The 17,427-nt window shown below is 47.4% G+C and overlaps 6 protein-coding genes across 6 annotated transcripts; 3 read left to right on the forward strand and 3 right to left on the reverse strand.

Annotated features, from left to right (window-relative positions):
- Positions 1 to 129: 129 nt before the first annotated feature.
- N7529_002317 (uncharacterized protein) lies at positions 130 to 1,101 on the reverse strand (the record flags this gene model as incomplete). The annotated part of the gene is made up of 3 exons (XM_057237845.1): positions 130 to 855; positions 912 to 1,004; positions 1,060 to 1,101. 3 exons carry the CDS (start codon positions 1,099 to 1,101, stop codon positions 130 to 132), a joined length of 861 nt encoding a protein of 286 aa, XP_057100456.1.
- A 5,338-nt stretch (positions 1,102 to 6,439) lies between these two features.
- Positions 6,440 to 7,102, forward strand: N7529_002318 (uncharacterized protein; the record flags this gene model as incomplete). Its single annotated transcript, XM_057237846.1, has 1 exon — positions 6,440 to 7,102. The coding sequence occupies one exon, from the start codon at positions 6,440 to 6,442 to the stop codon at positions 7,100 to 7,102; it is 663 nt and encodes a 220-aa protein (XP_057100457.1).
- Positions 7,103 to 7,227: 125 nt separating this feature from the next.
- N7529_002319 (Zn(II)2Cys6 transcription factor) lies at positions 7,228 to 8,933 on the reverse strand (the record flags this gene model as incomplete). The annotated part of the gene is made up of 5 exons (XM_057237847.1): positions 7,228 to 7,585; positions 7,646 to 7,875; positions 7,924 to 8,020; positions 8,073 to 8,765; positions 8,818 to 8,933. 5 exons carry the CDS (start codon positions 8,931 to 8,933, stop codon positions 7,228 to 7,230), a joined length of 1,494 nt encoding a protein of 497 aa, XP_057100458.1.
- Positions 8,934 to 9,249: 316 nt separating this feature from the next.
- Positions 9,250 to 10,257, forward strand: N7529_002320 (putative short-chain dehydrogenase/reductase; the record flags this gene model as incomplete). Its single annotated transcript, XM_057237848.1, has 1 exon — positions 9,250 to 10,257. The coding sequence occupies one exon, from the start codon at positions 9,250 to 9,252 to the stop codon at positions 10,255 to 10,257; it is 1,008 nt and encodes a 335-aa protein (XP_057100459.1).
- Positions 10,258 to 10,771: 514 nt separating this feature from the next.
- Positions 10,772 to 11,361, reverse strand: N7529_002321 (uncharacterized protein; the record flags this gene model as incomplete). The annotated part of the gene is made up of 3 exons (XM_057237849.1): positions 10,772 to 10,793; positions 10,883 to 11,276; positions 11,328 to 11,361. 3 exons carry the CDS (start codon positions 11,359 to 11,361, stop codon positions 10,772 to 10,774), a joined length of 450 nt encoding a protein of 149 aa, XP_057100460.1.
- Positions 11,362 to 15,514: 4,153 nt separating this feature from the next.
- N7529_002322 (sugar porter family MFS transporter) lies at positions 15,515 to 17,281 on the forward strand (the record flags this gene model as incomplete). Its single annotated transcript, XM_057237850.1, has 3 exons — positions 15,515 to 15,816; positions 15,883 to 16,083; positions 16,144 to 17,281. The coding sequence occupies 3 exons, from the start codon at positions 15,515 to 15,517 to the stop codon at positions 17,279 to 17,281; spliced, it is 1,641 nt and encodes a 546-aa protein (XP_057100461.1).
- Positions 17,282 to 17,427: the final 146 nt, after the last annotated feature.

Below are 17,427 nucleotides of genomic sequence, written 5' to 3' on the forward strand. Positions count from 1 at the left end.
CCAGATTCGATATTCAAGATAAGGAGTTGATATATGAGTGGATTTTACACACATTCCTTAGTGCAAACGCATACACTGAGCTAAAATAGTTGTATTTGAGGCTATGGTACTCCACCGAGGCAAAAGTCGCTACCCGGAACTTTCTCCATTATTCTCGTAGGGGGGACCTAGGGGCGCACCCCATTCATAGGATTGGCCAATGTGAGCATTGGCCCAACACGAAAATTCGTTCAGCATAGCATCGGAAACATTGGCAATGTCCGATGCATCCTCTAGCGGCTCGCGAGAGTAACGGATTGCCCGTCCACACTGGTCGAACCACAGCACAAGAACAGTTCCTGCGTCGGAGCCTTCGGAAGCAAGGGTCGTAGCATCAACGATATGGATGCGTCCTGCGACTAGTCGCATGTGGTAGTCTGAATAAAATTCCGACCACGGATTTTCATCCTCCTCCGGGTCGTAGCCGCTTTCTTCCGCAGCCTGAGGGTCAAGGCTTGCGGCCTCGATTCCATCTAGTAGGGCCTCTTGGACATACTCTTCGTATTCTTCGGTAGGGCAAGTACAGTCGAGCAGCTGTGGCAGACGAAGAAAAATCTTCTCCCAGTTGGAATTGAAGTTATACAAGGATGAATCGTTGCAAATTGCAGGCCGACCGAACATGCCTTCAATGTGACGTTGAACCTCAGCCCAAGAGTCCTCGGAGAAAGGCTCATAGCAGGTTCGGAGCCAACACGTTCCGTCCACCAACTGGCGCTCAAAGCTCTGTTGGCGAACGCGGTTCAATAGCTCTTGACTGTGGGATGGAAGTCCCTGTACAGACCTACCCTTTAGTCTTCGCTGCTGCTCCCGATATGGCTATTCCGATGGGTTAGCTTTCCCGATGGAGTCACAACGGGCCAAAATCAAAATACCTGACGGCCACGGACTCCGAGTGTCACGTATTTAGCGAGAATTTCTTCACGTTGGGCATCAATAGATAGCGACGAGTCTTCCTGCCATTGCTCCTTGGATGTTGTTAGAGGATGCCTATACCTTAGAGCGCTGACCATATAGATTTACCAGGAGGAACAAATCAGCCTGCCAGGCTCGGAACGCAGACATATTGCAAAATAGCCTCACCACGGATGATAGAGGGACAGAATGCGAGTGAAACGAGAGATTTTCGGTACTTAAGATCGGATAATCTCTTGGCAGAGGCTTGAGTCGGGGGCCAAGCGATGCCGGGTGGAGAATGTCTCAGAGCACCCGCTTACCCGTGGGGCATCTGCAACGGGGAAGATGATGATCTATTCCTCAACTAAGATATGCTAGCTAAAAGGGGCCAATCTGTCATGTGACATCCGTCACGTGTGACAGTTGCCGGGCCCGAATAATGGTATCGTCCCGATACCAGGATTGATAATAATAAGTATGAAACCCTCGATTCGAGGGTGTGAATATGAAATAGACCGAAATGAAAATGCTTACCAAATTGGCAAATGAAACTATTCTTCCACGCCGTTCTCTTCTTCGCCATTTTCTTCTTCGCTGCTTTCTGTCTCTGCCTTAGAGTTGTTATGTTGGTTATCGGACTTGTATTCGCCTTCTAAGTCGTCATCAGGTAGGTCGGTGATATCCTGGATATCCCTAAGGCTGTTAGTGTCTGACTTCTGTAATTCGAAGTTCGGGTTAAGCACCACGTCGACGTATTAAGCTTTTGTAATTGTTAACATTCTGCGGGTCTGCTTGGGTTGCTTATAGATTTCCTCTTCGAGCCATGTAATCCTTTTCTTGATTTTGTCGTTTCGCTCCTCGATGACCCTCCTTGCCTGGTCCCTAATAGTCCGAAGTTTATCGGCTTTACTGATGATTTCGGATATATCACCGTAACGAGGGGCTGTAGCTTGTTATTAGCCTTTAGCTGTGTACTGACCTAGAGAATCTAGTCTACGATTTTGTTTGCGTCCTAGTCCTTTAGAATAAATGACTAAAGGGTGCTATTGTAAGAAGATTACCAGGTCAGGGGTGATCAGCCTGTCAATCCGGTAAGATACGATGATGGATCGGTAATGAATAGGTGGAGGAGCGTCAACGATATAGTATTCTTGCACAGAGACTAATTCTTGTCCCCCAGATAGGGGCCAGGGAGTTATCCCCCTTTTATGCCTCGTTTGGACGAAGCTCCCAGGGGCACATTATCTCTGTCGGTATCACTTATTGCGATTCCATCTTCGTTGGTGACACTACGTCCGAATCCTTTTCGTAGACGGAACATTCCCGTTACATGATCGGATCCATTACTCCTCATCCTGCATAGCCTCGTTAAAACCAACCAGGCAAAACCCTGATGGGAAAAGGCCAAAGGTTGGAAAGAGTGCTTGGCAGTCTTAGTGATCTGTCTCCCATTGTATGGTCCCAAAGACCATTACAGCTATCTTGTCCGCTAGGTAATTCCTTTCCAGCTAGAGCAAACGAGGGGGCACTCTTAAGCTTAGCTATTCTCTCCGTGATAGCGTCGACATCTATATCAACTGGTTCTTTGATGCTAGCTTCTATCTTGCGTTTCTTAAAGTTGCTAGTATTGGGATTGATAATATCCGAGACACCCTAGAAGGTCTAACCTAGAAGGGTGTGGTTTAAAGGACTAAGAATTCCTCGAATAACCTCCTCGTCGTGTACGTTAAGGTCGTAGTTCTTTACGATGTAGTTATTAGTCCCGTTGTAAAGTTCGATAATCTTTTCCTGTCTAAGATTTAGGTTAAACTCGCTGATTAGGCGGGGAGTGTGAAGGCTACAGCTGAATTGATTCAATTAGGCGGTGCCTGCATGCTGTTTATCTAAATCTTAGAGAACCGTAAACAAGGGAGCGGTCAACTGCTGTATAGTGTTCCCTAGGGCGGTCAGGCTACCCGTTCGGCAGTATCGGGTGCGGTGTCTGCACGGGCAAAGCCCGAGCCTCAACGTGGCCCTGGCCCGTTACATCTCTCGGCCAAACGATAGCGCGGAGCTTTATTATATAGTTCTGCTGTACTAGTTTATACACTATACGATCTTCTAGCTTAGTAAAATAAGGCGGGTGATTAAATTGTCCTCGTTCTCCGATTAGGGGTACCGTCTAAAGAGCGGCGCTGTCTATAATGGTTTCTTGATTGTTTATTGTCATCTGTTGCACTAGTGCGGGTGTCTAGAAGGTTAGGTATTTAATAGTTACGCGCCTATCGATAGCCGTGTTCGCTTAGTAGGCGTATAACACCTCTGTAACCTTCCTAATATCTAGTGTGGGGCATAAACTATCGGATCCTATGTCAGGACCCAAGTACTAAGCAGGTCTGACGATATATATCTCGCAGTCTGTGTGAGACTGCGAGATGGCCAGTTCGCACCTGCGAACTAGACCCAGGGCTGAGACCCGCAATGCGAGGGCTCATGACCTCACATGACCCCACATTTGTATATAAACAGTTCAGAGGCTGGAGTCTTGGACTCCAGCGATTAGTTCAGCATTGAACCTGTCTACTGCTTTCTCCATTCTATTGCCCGAATCCACCTAAGTCCCAAGACCCTCGTAACGGGGTCTTACATCCTAATAGTTCTAGTTTATTAATAGCCCTCCTTACTTCTTTAGTAGTAGGCTCTAAGTTGTTAGATTTCGTAATCTTTAAGTTCTGCGATTTGTCCGATGTTTTCTTTAGTTTATTCTCGGCCTTCTTAGCCTTAGTAGGCTTCTTTAGAGGCCTTATTTTCACCTTACTTGTGAAATATAGTGAAAGTTAGAACTCGGCTCTCGGTGTTAGTAAAGACGAGGGATCAAGCTTAATAATAAGTAACGAATAAAGATAAATATAGAAAATATTGATAATAGATAGTGAATAAGAGAGAAAGAAGAGGTATAGAAGAAGTATAGTAAAGAAAGAGAGTGTCACGAAGAATTCAGGATCATTGATCCTGAACCGATTCCGCCGTGTTCCACCGCCTTTCGTAGTTCGTGTTTTACATTGTTTGATTGGAGGCCTCAGGCATCACTACCTTAATTGTTTCAGCGTGTTGTTTCTTTCTTCTTCTTTCTTTCTTTCTTTCTTTCTTTCCCCATGTTTAGTATTCTAGTTGAATGCACTCTTTTTCATCAAGACTTGGCTCGTAACAGGTCGTAACAAAATAACATTCTTTTTTATCCCGTAGGCTGTCTCGAGATGGCTCGAGTCATCTATACTGCTGTCGCATCCCACGTTGTTCTCAGCTTTATGTAGCTCCTCATGATGTTGGTTGTTTCTGATATAAGAGAGGATATGAGCTGCACAGACGACGCGTGCAATTCGTTCTTTATGCGGATGGGTTGGCGTTCTTGCGTCAAGATTTAATGTCTACCTACTTTAGTTTCTTAGAATTGCGGTGTTAAGCGCTAATATTGCGTGTCAATGCATTTATCCTCTACATACAACCATAGGGTGTGGAAAACAGGGCTTCCCGTTCGCTCAGCCGTACTTAAGCCACACGCCGGTGAGTTAGTAGTTGGGTGGGTGACCACCAGCGAATCCTCACTGTTGTATGTATTTTGTTTTGCCATTCAGGTTGACGTAACAGCAGAATGTTATTTGCACGCTGGAAGGAATTACTTAGTGTATACAAGTCCAAATCTTGTTGCTGGCTCGAAAATTCTACTAGCCGACGTCAAGAATGCAAACACACGCAATATCAAGCAATGTACGGGTAGAACGAGACAATGAAAACTGATGATGGGTTTGGAAAACCCTCTGCGCTTTTCGAGCATCCAAGCTCTTGTCCTAGATACAGTTCATTTGCTCCCTTAAGTCAACTTCAATTTGCCTCCGAAGTGTAGTATCACCCACGCATAGGTCCAGTGCAGTACGCAGCCCCTGAAACAAGGAACTCAGTACAAGCTACAAACTCCAAAGGAGGATTGACCGCCAAAAACAGACTGTTCGTTATCTTGTCTTGCACACAAATCAGGGTGCAAGATTCCCCCGCCGCCATTTTCCACAATGTTCCGTAATTTCAGCTGCCACCGTCGCATTTGTGGGGGAGAAACAACAAATATATCGTATCCAGAACTCTCTGTGGCCCATGGGCTGTGAAACGTTTCGACTGGATATGTGGTGTTGAAGTCTCCGAACCGAGGAGCGAGGAACAATACGTTTCCGTAGGCCCAAGCGGTGCTTTGAAGATTGGTGCAGTATATGTCAACACAGGTATTGAATTGAAGAAGAGAAGTAACCAGCTTTGTGATGTTATCCAAAAGTATTTCCGCATTTGTTTCTTCGGTGCTGCGGCATATGTCATTTGACTTAAGAACATACATGTATGAGACTCGCATGAGAGTGGAAGACACAACTTGTTCCCAGCAACGACATAACCACAATCTCGGATGAGATCTTGATTGCTCATGTAAAGAGCTGCAGATGAGAGGGAATAGTATAGGGCAATGGATGTGCAAGTATCGCCGCTTTTCGTTGTATAGGTGTTGTTGACGGGGCAAAGCGAATCGTCTTCAGGCTCGGTGATAGCAAGATCTTCTGAAATCGTGGTGTTAGAAGTAAACCTACAATTGTCGATCACAGTTACAAGATTGTACTTGTAACGCTGGTTGTAATGAATAGGGACTTGATTGCATCATTTGCAGCTTGGTCTTGTAGCAGTAGGAGCACATCTCATCTATTGGCATGAGCTCGACGCTCGAAACGACGGTAGATTTGCTGATGACATCTGATGCAAAGTTGATAGGGAATGGGACATGTCTCGCGAATAGAAGTTTTACCTTTACAATACTTATTCGTCGGATCCTTTAAGCACGTCTCATTCAAGCCGGTCCACATAGTTCCACCCAGAATTGTGTCGCGAATCAAAGCGCTGAGTCAGATTCAGCTATCTCGCAACCCTAGCTTCGGACTCTGAACTTTTTTGCTGACGCTTACATAGAAATCGTCCCGGCCTGAGAGCTAACCAATGACTGCCTATCTGCCTCATACCACTTCATGCAGGCTTCTGCCGCTAACGTGCCATGCTGCTAAGCCTCAGCTGCGATTTCATCGCTTGGCGACCATGTGGCGATCGTCAGGGACGGAAGGAAGCTCTAGCTAACTAGATTGGGAGTTGAATTTTCTTTGCTCAGCCATTTTCATGATGGGATTCCCGGATGTGCTGGCTCGGCTAACATGAATGTCCACCTGTCCTCGTGTCAGGTATAAAAGCCCCCTCGAGGGACAGCCTGTTGGCTCGAATCCCAACCATGCATTCCCTCTTCACTGTCGAAAACCCCTTGTTCACTTAGTGGGATACTCATTATCTCTACGAAATCTCTTGTGCTTCTTGGTCTGATAAGTACGGCCTTTGGATTGGCAACAAGTAGCGGTCATTCCAACCTTCCGTCGTGTCGTGCTCTCTCTGGGGACGCTGCATGGTTCAAATCTCCATCGGGGAAAATTCCTTGTCCGCGTACGGAACAATGCCTGGTGCAATCCTCACCGAGATCAATCGATTGCTCAAGCCATTTTTGGCCGACCTAGCTCACCGCAATATCGCTCCTTACAATACGCCACAAGTCTCACCCAACTACTATACCCACTTTTACGCCTACCTGGGTCCAGCCCCCTACGGCTACGATGCTTTCTATCCCTTCACTAACAGCCGTATCGTCCCCCGATCACTTGTGACAAACTCTACCGCAAATGCTGTGGTCACAGACCCTTTTCGCAATGTTACTCTTGTGGAAGCCTTCTCTCCCTTCTACTACGATAGTTTCACTGTCGCTACCCAATCCCATCCGGATAACTTGTTGCATCCCGCGTGGCGCGATGGAATGCTTCTTTGTGCTCCTGCGGAGAGCTGGGACTGGAAGGCGACGCCAGAGGAAATGACGGCGCGGGATGAGTATGCTGCTAAAACGCTGCAGCCGATGATGGATAAGGCGACACTGGGTGGTATGGTCTATCTGAATGAAGCCAATCATATGTACGCAGATTGGAAGGAGACCTTCTACGGAAATAAGTACGAGAGACTGCTGAGTGTCAAGAACAAGTACGGCCCACAGCAGTTATTGTATATGAAGACTGGAGTGGGAAGTGACCGGTGGGATGAAGACGGAAATGGGCGCTTATGTAGACATTGATTGTACCTTAGAGTCATACATTCTGGTCTATCGATGGATTGGGTAGGCAATGCGATGGGAACAAGGGTTGACTATTCGCACGGGAAAATGTGAACATAGTGGAATGCAATACATAGATCACAAACTCACGCCGCCATATCGATAGCCTCCTGGGCCTCCAATAGCTGCAGATAAACACCCGCAACATTCCACCGTACATCAATACTCATGAACCCCTCACGCAAGCTCCTCACCACATCAAGGCCATGCGGTGATTTACTGCTAGCCCGCATATGGGCTCCACAGATGCGATAGGCAAAATACAGACCCCACGGGGACATATCCTCTGGATCCCGACCTAAGAAGCATTGTCGCTCGATCAGATTTGCACTGATACGCTCCGTGATTTGTTGAAGGATGACCTTCGCTCGGCCTGAACGAGGGGTGTCGATGTCTTGAACTGCATCGGACGATAACCAAGGTGTGTATAGGGCGACTAGGGCACTAAATATGGTGTAAACGCCTGTACAAGATAAGGATGATAATTGTATTACTAGCCTGTACACGAAAGTGATTTGATCATAGTCCGGGCAGTCAATATTCAATGCAGCAGCTAGCATTGACTGCAGGGTACGATCGAGCTGTATCCAAACATCATCTTCGTGGGTAAATTCGGTTGAGAGGTGATGAAGTACTTGGCCCAATAGCCTAGCGGCTTGACAAAGCAAAGCAAATTTACTCATATGTCCCGTCAATGGGGACGAGAGAGTCGAGAACCTATCAGGTTCCACGGTCTAATGTAAGATCAGCAGCTGATAAACAAAGATCACGAACTGATATACCCCCTGGTCCCATGCAGCATCATCTGCCGGTAAAAAATCATCCAATTTTGGATCTGCAGTTGCAAAGGGCCGTCCCGGACAGCCGATGCTCACAAAGCTTTGTGCTGTTAGTATTCAAAATAAAGGACACACGGTGGACAGCGACGAACCGGTCTAAAATGACAATAGCCCACCAGATTCTCCGTCGCTCCTCAACCTCCACCAAAGTAAGCACTCTCCGACTCGGCACCGTACGACTGACATTGATACCCAAGGCATGGGCATACCTCGCACAGGTCCCGATCGACAAGAATGCAGCAGGGTAGATCCCGTGTCCTAGCTCATAAAGAGCAATAAGAACTCCAGCTTGCAGCACTAAAATAGAGAAACACCCTTCCAATCTTAGATAAAAATGTTTAATTGCGTTATACACGACTGTGCGAGGACTACGAGAACCAGCCGGCGGGAAGGTGGTGATGAGCTTCAGTGCCAATAAAAGAAGAGCAACATCGGGTCGCGAATGGAATGAGGGCTGCAGGTACAAGTCGTAAAAACGCTTTTTCGAGATAAAGGGCATCCATTGATGAATATGCTTGAAAAACCGCGTCGCCGTGAGCTGGATTTCATCCCAATCACCTAGTAGTTGTAGAATACACTGCGGGACAGTCCCTGTCGCAGGTGAAGTCTCCACTAAGCCGTGCTGTAGCAGAGTCGGGTCAAGAAACAAGATGGTCGGAAAGTCAATAGTCCGAACATCTGCCTGCTCGTCCAGAGGGGAGGGGTACCATCCTCGCTCCGGGCTTGAAGTGGTGGCCGAGTGACTAAGCGCATCTGGTCTCCGATATTCGCAATTTCGATTACGCCTGCGTTGGCCCGCGTTAGCTCTGCTGCTATAACGTAATCATTCGTGCTTACTTGACACAGAGGGAGCATATGGGGATTGCCTTGTCGCATTTCCTCTTGCGAGACCTGCAGGATTGGCAGGACTGGGGGGCTAGGTCGAGGCTGGGCTCATGACTAGGGGTCTGCATGGTGAAGTTGGAAGGTGGACAGAGTTCGGTTTATGGCGCGCTTTGACGGCCGCAGCAAGTGGAGACTAAGTGGGGAAAGATGACCGCAAAATGCGGGATGTGGATGACAGCCGGATATGAGGCGGAAACGACTGGATAATTTGCGGACGCATCTGCGGCCGCAAAGGATGACAAACCGCGCACATCGGCCATGGACGGAGAAACTGGAGGCCGAACTATACAGAGCATGGACTCACATAAGTAGCCATAATTAGCGATTCATTCAAGTCATTATACCTTGATATTTATCTGAAAGTCTTCTCCTCTGATTCTCAATATGGGCTCGTCAAGCCCCTACGCTGCCGCGCATCTCGATCCTCAAGGCGCCGGAGATGCACGACCAACCGCCCTTCAGATCATCAAAGATGAGGGTGCTGAAGAAAAGCTGGCCGGCAAGGTTATTGTAATCACTGGAGCCACATCAGGCATTGGTCTCGAGACAGCTCGTGCCTTGAAGGCCACCGGGGCCACTCTGTTCCTCACAGCCCGCAACCGATCTAAGGCCGAGAAGAACCTCGCCGGGATCCTCGAAACCGACCGAGTCTCACTAATTGATTTGGATCTGGACTCCTTTGCGAGTATTCTTGCCGGAGCCAAAGAAATTCTCGTTGCGTCCAAGGGCCAGGTCAACATTCTTATCAACGGTGCGGGTGTCATGGGCATCCAGAACCGCACGCTCACCGAAGATGGCATTGAGGCGCAATTCTCTGGCAACTATGTGGGATCCTTCCTCCTCTTCCAGCTTCTGAAGGAAGCTTTGCTAGCCAGTGTGACTCCCGAGCTCAATTCACGAGTCGTGGTCGTGGCCTCGTCTGCCCACCGAGCTGGCAGTCTTCCAAGTAGCGACAACTACAACTTCGAAAAGAGCGAATATAATCACGAAACTGCGTATAACAACGCTAAGCTTGCTGCGGTATATTTGGCCAACTCCATTGAGCGGCTATATGGTGCCCAGGGACTACATGCTACCAGTCTCCACCCCGGCGCGATCAACACTGATATATCCCGCAACATGCCTCCGCAGTTCTTGGAGGCGATCATGACCAACCCCCGCATTCTGAAGATCTTGAAGTCGCCCCAGCAGGGAGCGGCTACGACGGTGTGGGCGGCTGTGAGCAGGGAGTGGGAGGCAAAGGGTGGCAAGTATCTCGAGGACTGCAAGGAAGCGGACCGTGGTGAAGACGATGGCCAAACCTTTGGTACCGGATGGGTGAAGCAAACATATAACCCTGAGGAGGAGGATCGTCTCTGGAAGGATTCTCTTGAGATAATCGGACTGGAGTGAAGTGATCATTTTCACACGTTGATAGATCCTATTATTACAGCGCTCTAGAGAGCTAGTATAGCAATTTGATCTGTGCAAACTGGGCTTGACTTCCAGTATTGCGATATCTTCTTCTTTCGTTTAAGCAATGCTTCGTCCTTTATGTTGGCTATGTGCCATGACTCTCGGCGTAAATAGCCTGTTCTTATCATTGGTAGCTGTCGACCACACTTACGGCAGCCAATAGTTCCATCAAGTTATAACTAGACATCCCTACACTTGATGTATTCCGCATGCGAGCGGTCCACCCAGCCTAGGTTTGGGTTTTACTGGGTCGTGCAGAAGTCTAATCAAGATTAAGCAATTCTTGAGGATATCAATCAAACAAATAACTAGCATGCCACACTTTGATTCATGCTATAATTGATAAGTAGTGCTATTTCATTTCATATGTGATTGTGCTTATAGGAGCGGGTCGTGTTCTTTTTATCGTTCAGGGCTAATGCGCATAACGCGCGCGTCTTTCCAGTTCAATTCAATTTTTGTACAACATTAAACTATATGTAGATTACCGTGCTTGGAGATACTATAGGGTCAAAACAAAAACTTGTGATCGGGCTAAAGTTGTAAATTTCTAGAAACTTACCAAAGTGTGGAGTAGATATTGCGCTTTTCTTTGGTCCGTTCGGTCTTGGCTGTCATAGTGTCCGACAAACGAACACCTTCGGCATCAGGTGGAAGAGCGAACCGAGGAATCGATTTATTAGATGGTAGGTTGCAGAATGCTTGAACCACCTCATAGCAGTCAGTGCCATCACATATATGATGTGTTATTCCAAAACAGAGCAAAGTAGCATCCGAAAGGATAGTGACTCGAAGTCTGAAATTTGTATCAGAGTTGGAACAGACATCGAATATGAATTTCTCATCTATCTCAGACGGCTGCTGGCTTTGTAGGATAGCCGGTCCATCCTTATGTTCCGAATTGAGTGGGAGACAAAGTCGACAGTAGAAGCGCAAGTGAATGACCATGGCTTCGTCTAAAGAAATGTCAGCAAAGTATGGTGAGAAACATGGACAAATCTACTTACGCTTTTCAGCAATATTCCACCAAGAATTGGCCATGCTGCAACCAACTCGGCAGCTTTCTCGCCCAAGATACCTGAATCGAGTACACAATCCACAAGTAGTCCCACATATATGGTACTGTAGTTTGTCAAAGAGTTGGCACTCCTACAAATATATGCCGGAGAGTCCAAATTCACGGTTGCCATTTTCATTCATGACAGTGAGTGGGGGAAATAATAAAGGGGGCTAATTTTGATTCCTTCGACTTACCTGTGTGCATCCGTTAGTGCGTAACCAAGACACATATATGCCCTAAACGCCAACCCGCAAAAACACCCGATTAGCCTTGAGCAATTTCATGAGTTCAAAGACTTCTTTAATCTACTATATCTTTGATGTAGCTTTTCAATGGTGTTGCGGGACTGTTTACAGATCTAGCTCTATATAATTCAAAATTCACATACAGCAGAATGATCCATTTTCAACTTTGTTTGTTCTAATTCTAACGACTACCCAGAGGCACTAATTAGTTTCACTCGATTTATCAGAAAGCGTCTTTTCACTAAAGATGTCCGGGTGAATGCTATCTGCCCTGTCGTGGTAAATCACCACTCCTTAGCGACCAAACTCTGTCCTTTTTCCAGCAGAGGTGCCCATACCGATCGAACATGTGACTAGTGTAGCTTTGCATGTGCTCTTTGGGTCTGAAATGGTAGACGCGGAAGGAATGCGATTATCTGGGGACGACATTCATTCCCAGAGTATCCACATTACAGCGAAAACCCACAATTTCATTAACAAACCTAAGATTCATGACCAAGGAACGCAAATTACCTGAAATGCAATGATGGGGGATAATTAAAAATAAGTACATGAGTCCGTACTTTTTGGCATTTCTGCTCACAATGCTCTCTCCCATAGCTCGGGTTCTTCCTCTTCCATAGCATCTCTCTTATTATAGTGAATACATCCCGGTATTTTCATGCTCTCACTCTCTATGGTTCCTGGGTAACTCCTGAAGACTTAATACATTGTATAGCTTATTAATATAAAGGGAACGTCTTAAGAGATGACTAGATGTATACATATGTGTGATTACTTGCAAGGGTTAACCTGCAACGCCCTAACGGTCCCTCGTTAAAGCAAATGTAGCCTTCTCATCATTAAGTAAACTAGGGTTAATTCTATGCTCAATATCACTTATGCCAATGGGCCATAGAAGGCGAAGACCACTTAGCGATCGTAGGCGTCATAGCTATACGTCATGTAGAGCAGTACTTTCGATGGAAGTTTTGCCGCCGATTCTGACTATCATTGTTTAGATCTAAAACAATAGAGTCGATAGTTGCACTTTAGACCTTGTAGTCGGTGAGACAAAATGCTAGAAAAATAGGAATATGTTTCCGTCGGACTAGAAAGCCCTTCATAGTGATGGACATTTCGAGCGGAAAAATTGGCAAAACACCACCATCGAAGCGGATCTTCTTTAGTCGTGTGCGAGCTGGTTTGAAAAGAAGATAGAGGGGCGGCCTGGTACAACAAATATTCTGATCGTCTGACTTAACGAATTTCGCCAATCGCGCGGGGCTAAATTTAGAATGGTAATGTCTGATATAAACATAGTGTTGACTTACCTTTTGGATTCACTACAACACCTATAGCTAGTAAAAATCTGCGTAATATATCCTCGGCCTGAGGCATTTGATCGTCGAGGATGCATTCCCCTGGATATAATTCTAGATCATTTTGCCGTCCTGTTCTGTGTCGTTCCTCGGAATTTTTTATATGGCTCAGCCTTAGACTGGAAGAAATTGATGGAAATCACCTATAAGAATCACTACGAGTAACTCTCTGAAAAGATCGCTTAAAGATCTCTTAAAGATCGAGCGATCTTATGATATGTATTGATGATAATCAATACGGCGAGATCAACTATGCTTAGTTCGTCTATAATCATAACGGTTTTACGAGACCATAGTCTGAGAACCCTAGCACTAACACCCCCTCATCTTTAGTAGTCGAGCGAAATTCTAAGGGAAGTATAATACGCGCTACCTCTAACAACATCCGTAGCTGTCCCCGTGGGTGCTATAACGATGACCTCTTCCTTGTGGTGGATCAGATCTATTGCGGCGACAACCGCTTTAATAAGTTGGCTTTTACCCACCCAGCCTTCGCCTCCTACGTATAGGAGAGTCAGACTCTGCAGAAAAGAGTCATATGTGCTATTGGTATAGTTAAGGAGGTCGGACATAACCTTTCCTACGAAAAGACGTTTTTTTTTCATCTAGTGGAATATCTTAGCGCACTAGTGACGTTAGTGAGGCATTTATAGGATTCTGACTAACTCAGAACGACGGTTTTATGAACCAGTCAACAGGTCTGATTCAGTTAAGATGCTAGGTTGACCTCCTTAGTTTGGAAAACGATGCACTTGAGTTGAATTGAAACATGACAGCTTTGTCTTGGTGCAGAGGAAATTCTTTCTGTAACCTCATGAACCATCTAGAGGGAGAGGCAGCTCTCAGACTGGTAATTTTAGGATACACACAAATGCCCCGTGGAACTCGGTAAATTTACGGAGTTAAGAGAGTGATTACTTGGATATTAGGGTCCGTGCAACAACAAGGGTGAAAAAGCAACGGTAGGCTTGCACCACCCATGTCAGTGGCTTGAGCGCGATCAAAGCAAGGTGGAAAGTTTAAGGCACCAAAATGAGAGATCGTCCACGCCAAGTATCAGGTTATAAAACGCAGTCGAAAAATTGGAGCCGAATTATCTGGGGAATTGATCCCGGTGAGCGCAATGGGTTGGTAACCCCAGGCCCTCCGCATCTTTTCCCACGGACGCGGGGAATGTCACATTGGTCAGACATCAAACCACGAAAATGGAAATTGGAAGATACAAAGTCGTATTATCTGTCGCATCGTAAAGAACGGACATGCGACCCACACTAGTTAAATTACCAGTGACAAAAACGCGAAGTCTCAAAGCCTGAAACACAGAAATTAACTTTCCAGCGTAACGCGAAGCGAACCAAACATACAAGGCAGAAGCCTGCAGTAAAATGAAAATACAAAAAAAAAGCATCGGCCAACGCCGTCCCTTAGAAAACACACCGTCTGGAAAGGGCCGAGTCGCGCAACCCGAGTCCACTTCGGCGTGTGCCAGCCACTGAAGTTTGAGAAGCCGTATACCGTCCCGTTCTGGGAAAATGGGCCGTAGTCGGGGCCCCGGACTAGTACGACATGCTCGGGTCACCGGTTGGAATCTTCATTTTCATTCGTTTCCTTTCACGCGATGTGGGCACTCCGGTTAAATTGCATAGGCAGCTAGTCCGGAGTAGTAGTCGGCAATACAACCAAATTACCCTGTTTTCCATCAGGGCTCGGGAGATAGGGAGCCGAGACCTGTATCTTTACCACAGGGAATATTATTAGTGTCTCCAAAATTTTTATTGTGGGTTCGACCTGGGGATTATGGCCGGAAAAAAGTTTGCGTTCACATGGACCCCCCTTGAATTGCAGGAACCACAATTTTTCTCCAGACTTTTATCTCTCTCCATCTCTACTTCGATCTATGTTGAAACCGAAGTAAACACTCACAAGAAATGCCCAGAAACGCCACTGCCGTCCCGGCTACAGGGGAGTCAGCCGAGTTTTCTCACCACCCGAACCCGACTTCAGGCCGGGTTAGGGAGGCCTAATACCACGCTTGACCTCCTTCAGCCTAGAACTGTCACCCTCGTGGCTGATTCCCCGGATCCCATGAGCCCATCCCGGGGAGTCGACCAATCACCGCTCACCAGGTGGGTATGCTTAAGTTGATATCCACCAATCAGAGTATCTTTAAGCCGCTGGGGTTGCAAACAGGGTCTTGGCGCAGCCCTGTGTCCTAGTCGAGTTGTTTTTTTTGGCTGTTTTTGTACTTTATTGTACATAATTCGTACAGGAATTTGTCCCTCGGACATTCGATACACGGCACAGATGTGGGTTCATAGAGGAACAGAGTTAATCTATGGAGGTGGATTACCTTTGTCGTGCATTTTCCCTTCGGCCCCCGACATGCAAGCCACTAAGAATTTTCCCGGACGGTGGTGAGATCTATTTAAACGTAGCGGACTCCTCGCCTATCTCATTCTTTCCGGCTTGATCTGCTTGTCTCTCCTTCCCTTTCCCTTTTCCACTGGTTTGGGATCATATCATTCGCCATGGCTGTTGGCAATCTCTATGTCATTACGGCTGTGTCCGTCATTGGCGGCGCGCTGTTTGGTTTCGATATCTCGTCGATGTCAGCCATTATCAGTACGCCAGCGTATAAGTGTTACTTTAATCAAGGACCCAGGGGCCCGCCATTCAACGATGACCTCGATTGTAGTGGTCTGTCTTCCCTGGCCCAGGGCGGTGTTACCGCTGCTATGCCTGGTGGTTCATGGCTTGGTGCTCTTATTTCTGGTTTTATCTCCGATCGTCTTGGCCGGAAATACGCTATCATGACTGGCTGCATTATCTGGTAAGTCGTCGCGTAGTCTGGATGAAATGCAATCATCAAGCAGAGCTGACAGCCTTTTGTTGTTAGGGTTATCGGTTCAGTGATTATCTGTGCTTCCCAGAACATGGGCATGCTCATTGCTGGACGTGTGATCAACGGTCTCAGTGTCGGTATCGAGTCAGCTCAGGTCCCCGTCTATATCTCGGAGATTGCGCCTCCTTCTAAGCGTGGCCGTCTCGTTGGCTCCCAGCAGTGGGCTATTACCTGGGGCATTTTAATCATGTACTAGTATGTGGCACAGCTATTTGGCATTGGAAAGGAATCAGTCACTGACATTGTACTTCGCAGTATCTCCTTCGGTTGCTCCTACATCGGCCATGGCAACGCTTCCACTTCCCAGAACTACAGCACATCCGTTTTCCGTATCCCCTGGGCTGTGCAGATGGTCCCTGCCATTCTTCTTTTCTTTGGAATGATGCTCCTCCCCGAATCTCCCCGTTGGTTGGCCCGCAAAGACCGCTGGGAAGAGTGCCAGTCCGTGCTGGCCCTCGTCCACGCCAAGGGCGATGCCAACAGCCCCTTCGTTATCGCCGAGATGCAGGAGATCCGCGACATGTGCGAGTTCGAGCGTGCAAACAAGGACGTCTCTTACATAGAACTGTTCCACCCCAAGATGATTCACCGTACCATGACCGGTATCTGGACCCAGATCTGGTCTCAACTGACCGGTATGAATGTTATGATGTACTATATCACCTACGTCTTTGGCATGGCTGGTTACGAAGGCGATGCCACCCTCCTCGCTTCGTCTATTCAGTACATCATCAACGTTGTCATGACCGTTCCCGCCCTGATCTGGGTTGACCGCTGGGGTCGTCGTCCTACTCTCCTGATCGGTGCCACCCTGATGATGATCTGGATGTTCGCCAACGCCGGTATCATGGCTACGTACGGCGAGGTCGTCCCTGGTGGTATCAAGGGTGTGGCCGAGGAGTCCATGCGTCTGAGCGGTACCCCTGCCAAGGGACTCATCGCCTGCACCTACCTGTTTGTCGCTTCCTACGCCCCGACTTGGGGTCCCGTCTCGTGGGTGTATCCTCCCGAGTTGTACCCTCTCCGTGTGCGTGGAAAGGCGGTTGCCCTGGCTACATCTGCCAACTGGGCTTTCAACACTGCTCTCGGCCTGTTCGTGCCTTCCGCCTTTGCCAACATCCGCTGGCAGACTTACATTATCTTCGGTGTTTTCCTGGCCGTCATGCTTGTCCACGTCTTCTTCCTCTTCCCCGAGACTGCTGGTAAGACTCTGGAGGAAACTGAGCAGATCTTTGAAGATCCCAATGGTATCCCGTACATTGGTACTCCGGCCTGGAAGACCTCCCACGATACCAAGCGCACTATCGCCGCCGAGTCTGGCGATGTTGAAGTCCTCGGGGAGAAGTTGGCTGGTGCCGAGAAGCGCTCTGCTGCTCACACCGAGGAGGTTTAGGCAAATCTTGTCTACAACTGGTTTATGAGACCATTAATATTTTTTCTCTTTCTCTTATTTTCTCTTAGACACGGTCAACAGGGTTGCATCGTGTATGATGTCATGTACTAAAATTTTTAACATATATTACATATATCTATGAACAC

This window comes from Penicillium soppii (genome assembly GCF_028829465.1).
Source record: "Penicillium soppii strain IBT 18220 chromosome Unknown utg000003l, whole genome shotgun sequence".
Lineage (NCBI taxonomy): Eukaryota > Fungi > Ascomycota > Eurotiomycetes > Eurotiales > Aspergillaceae > Penicillium > Penicillium soppii.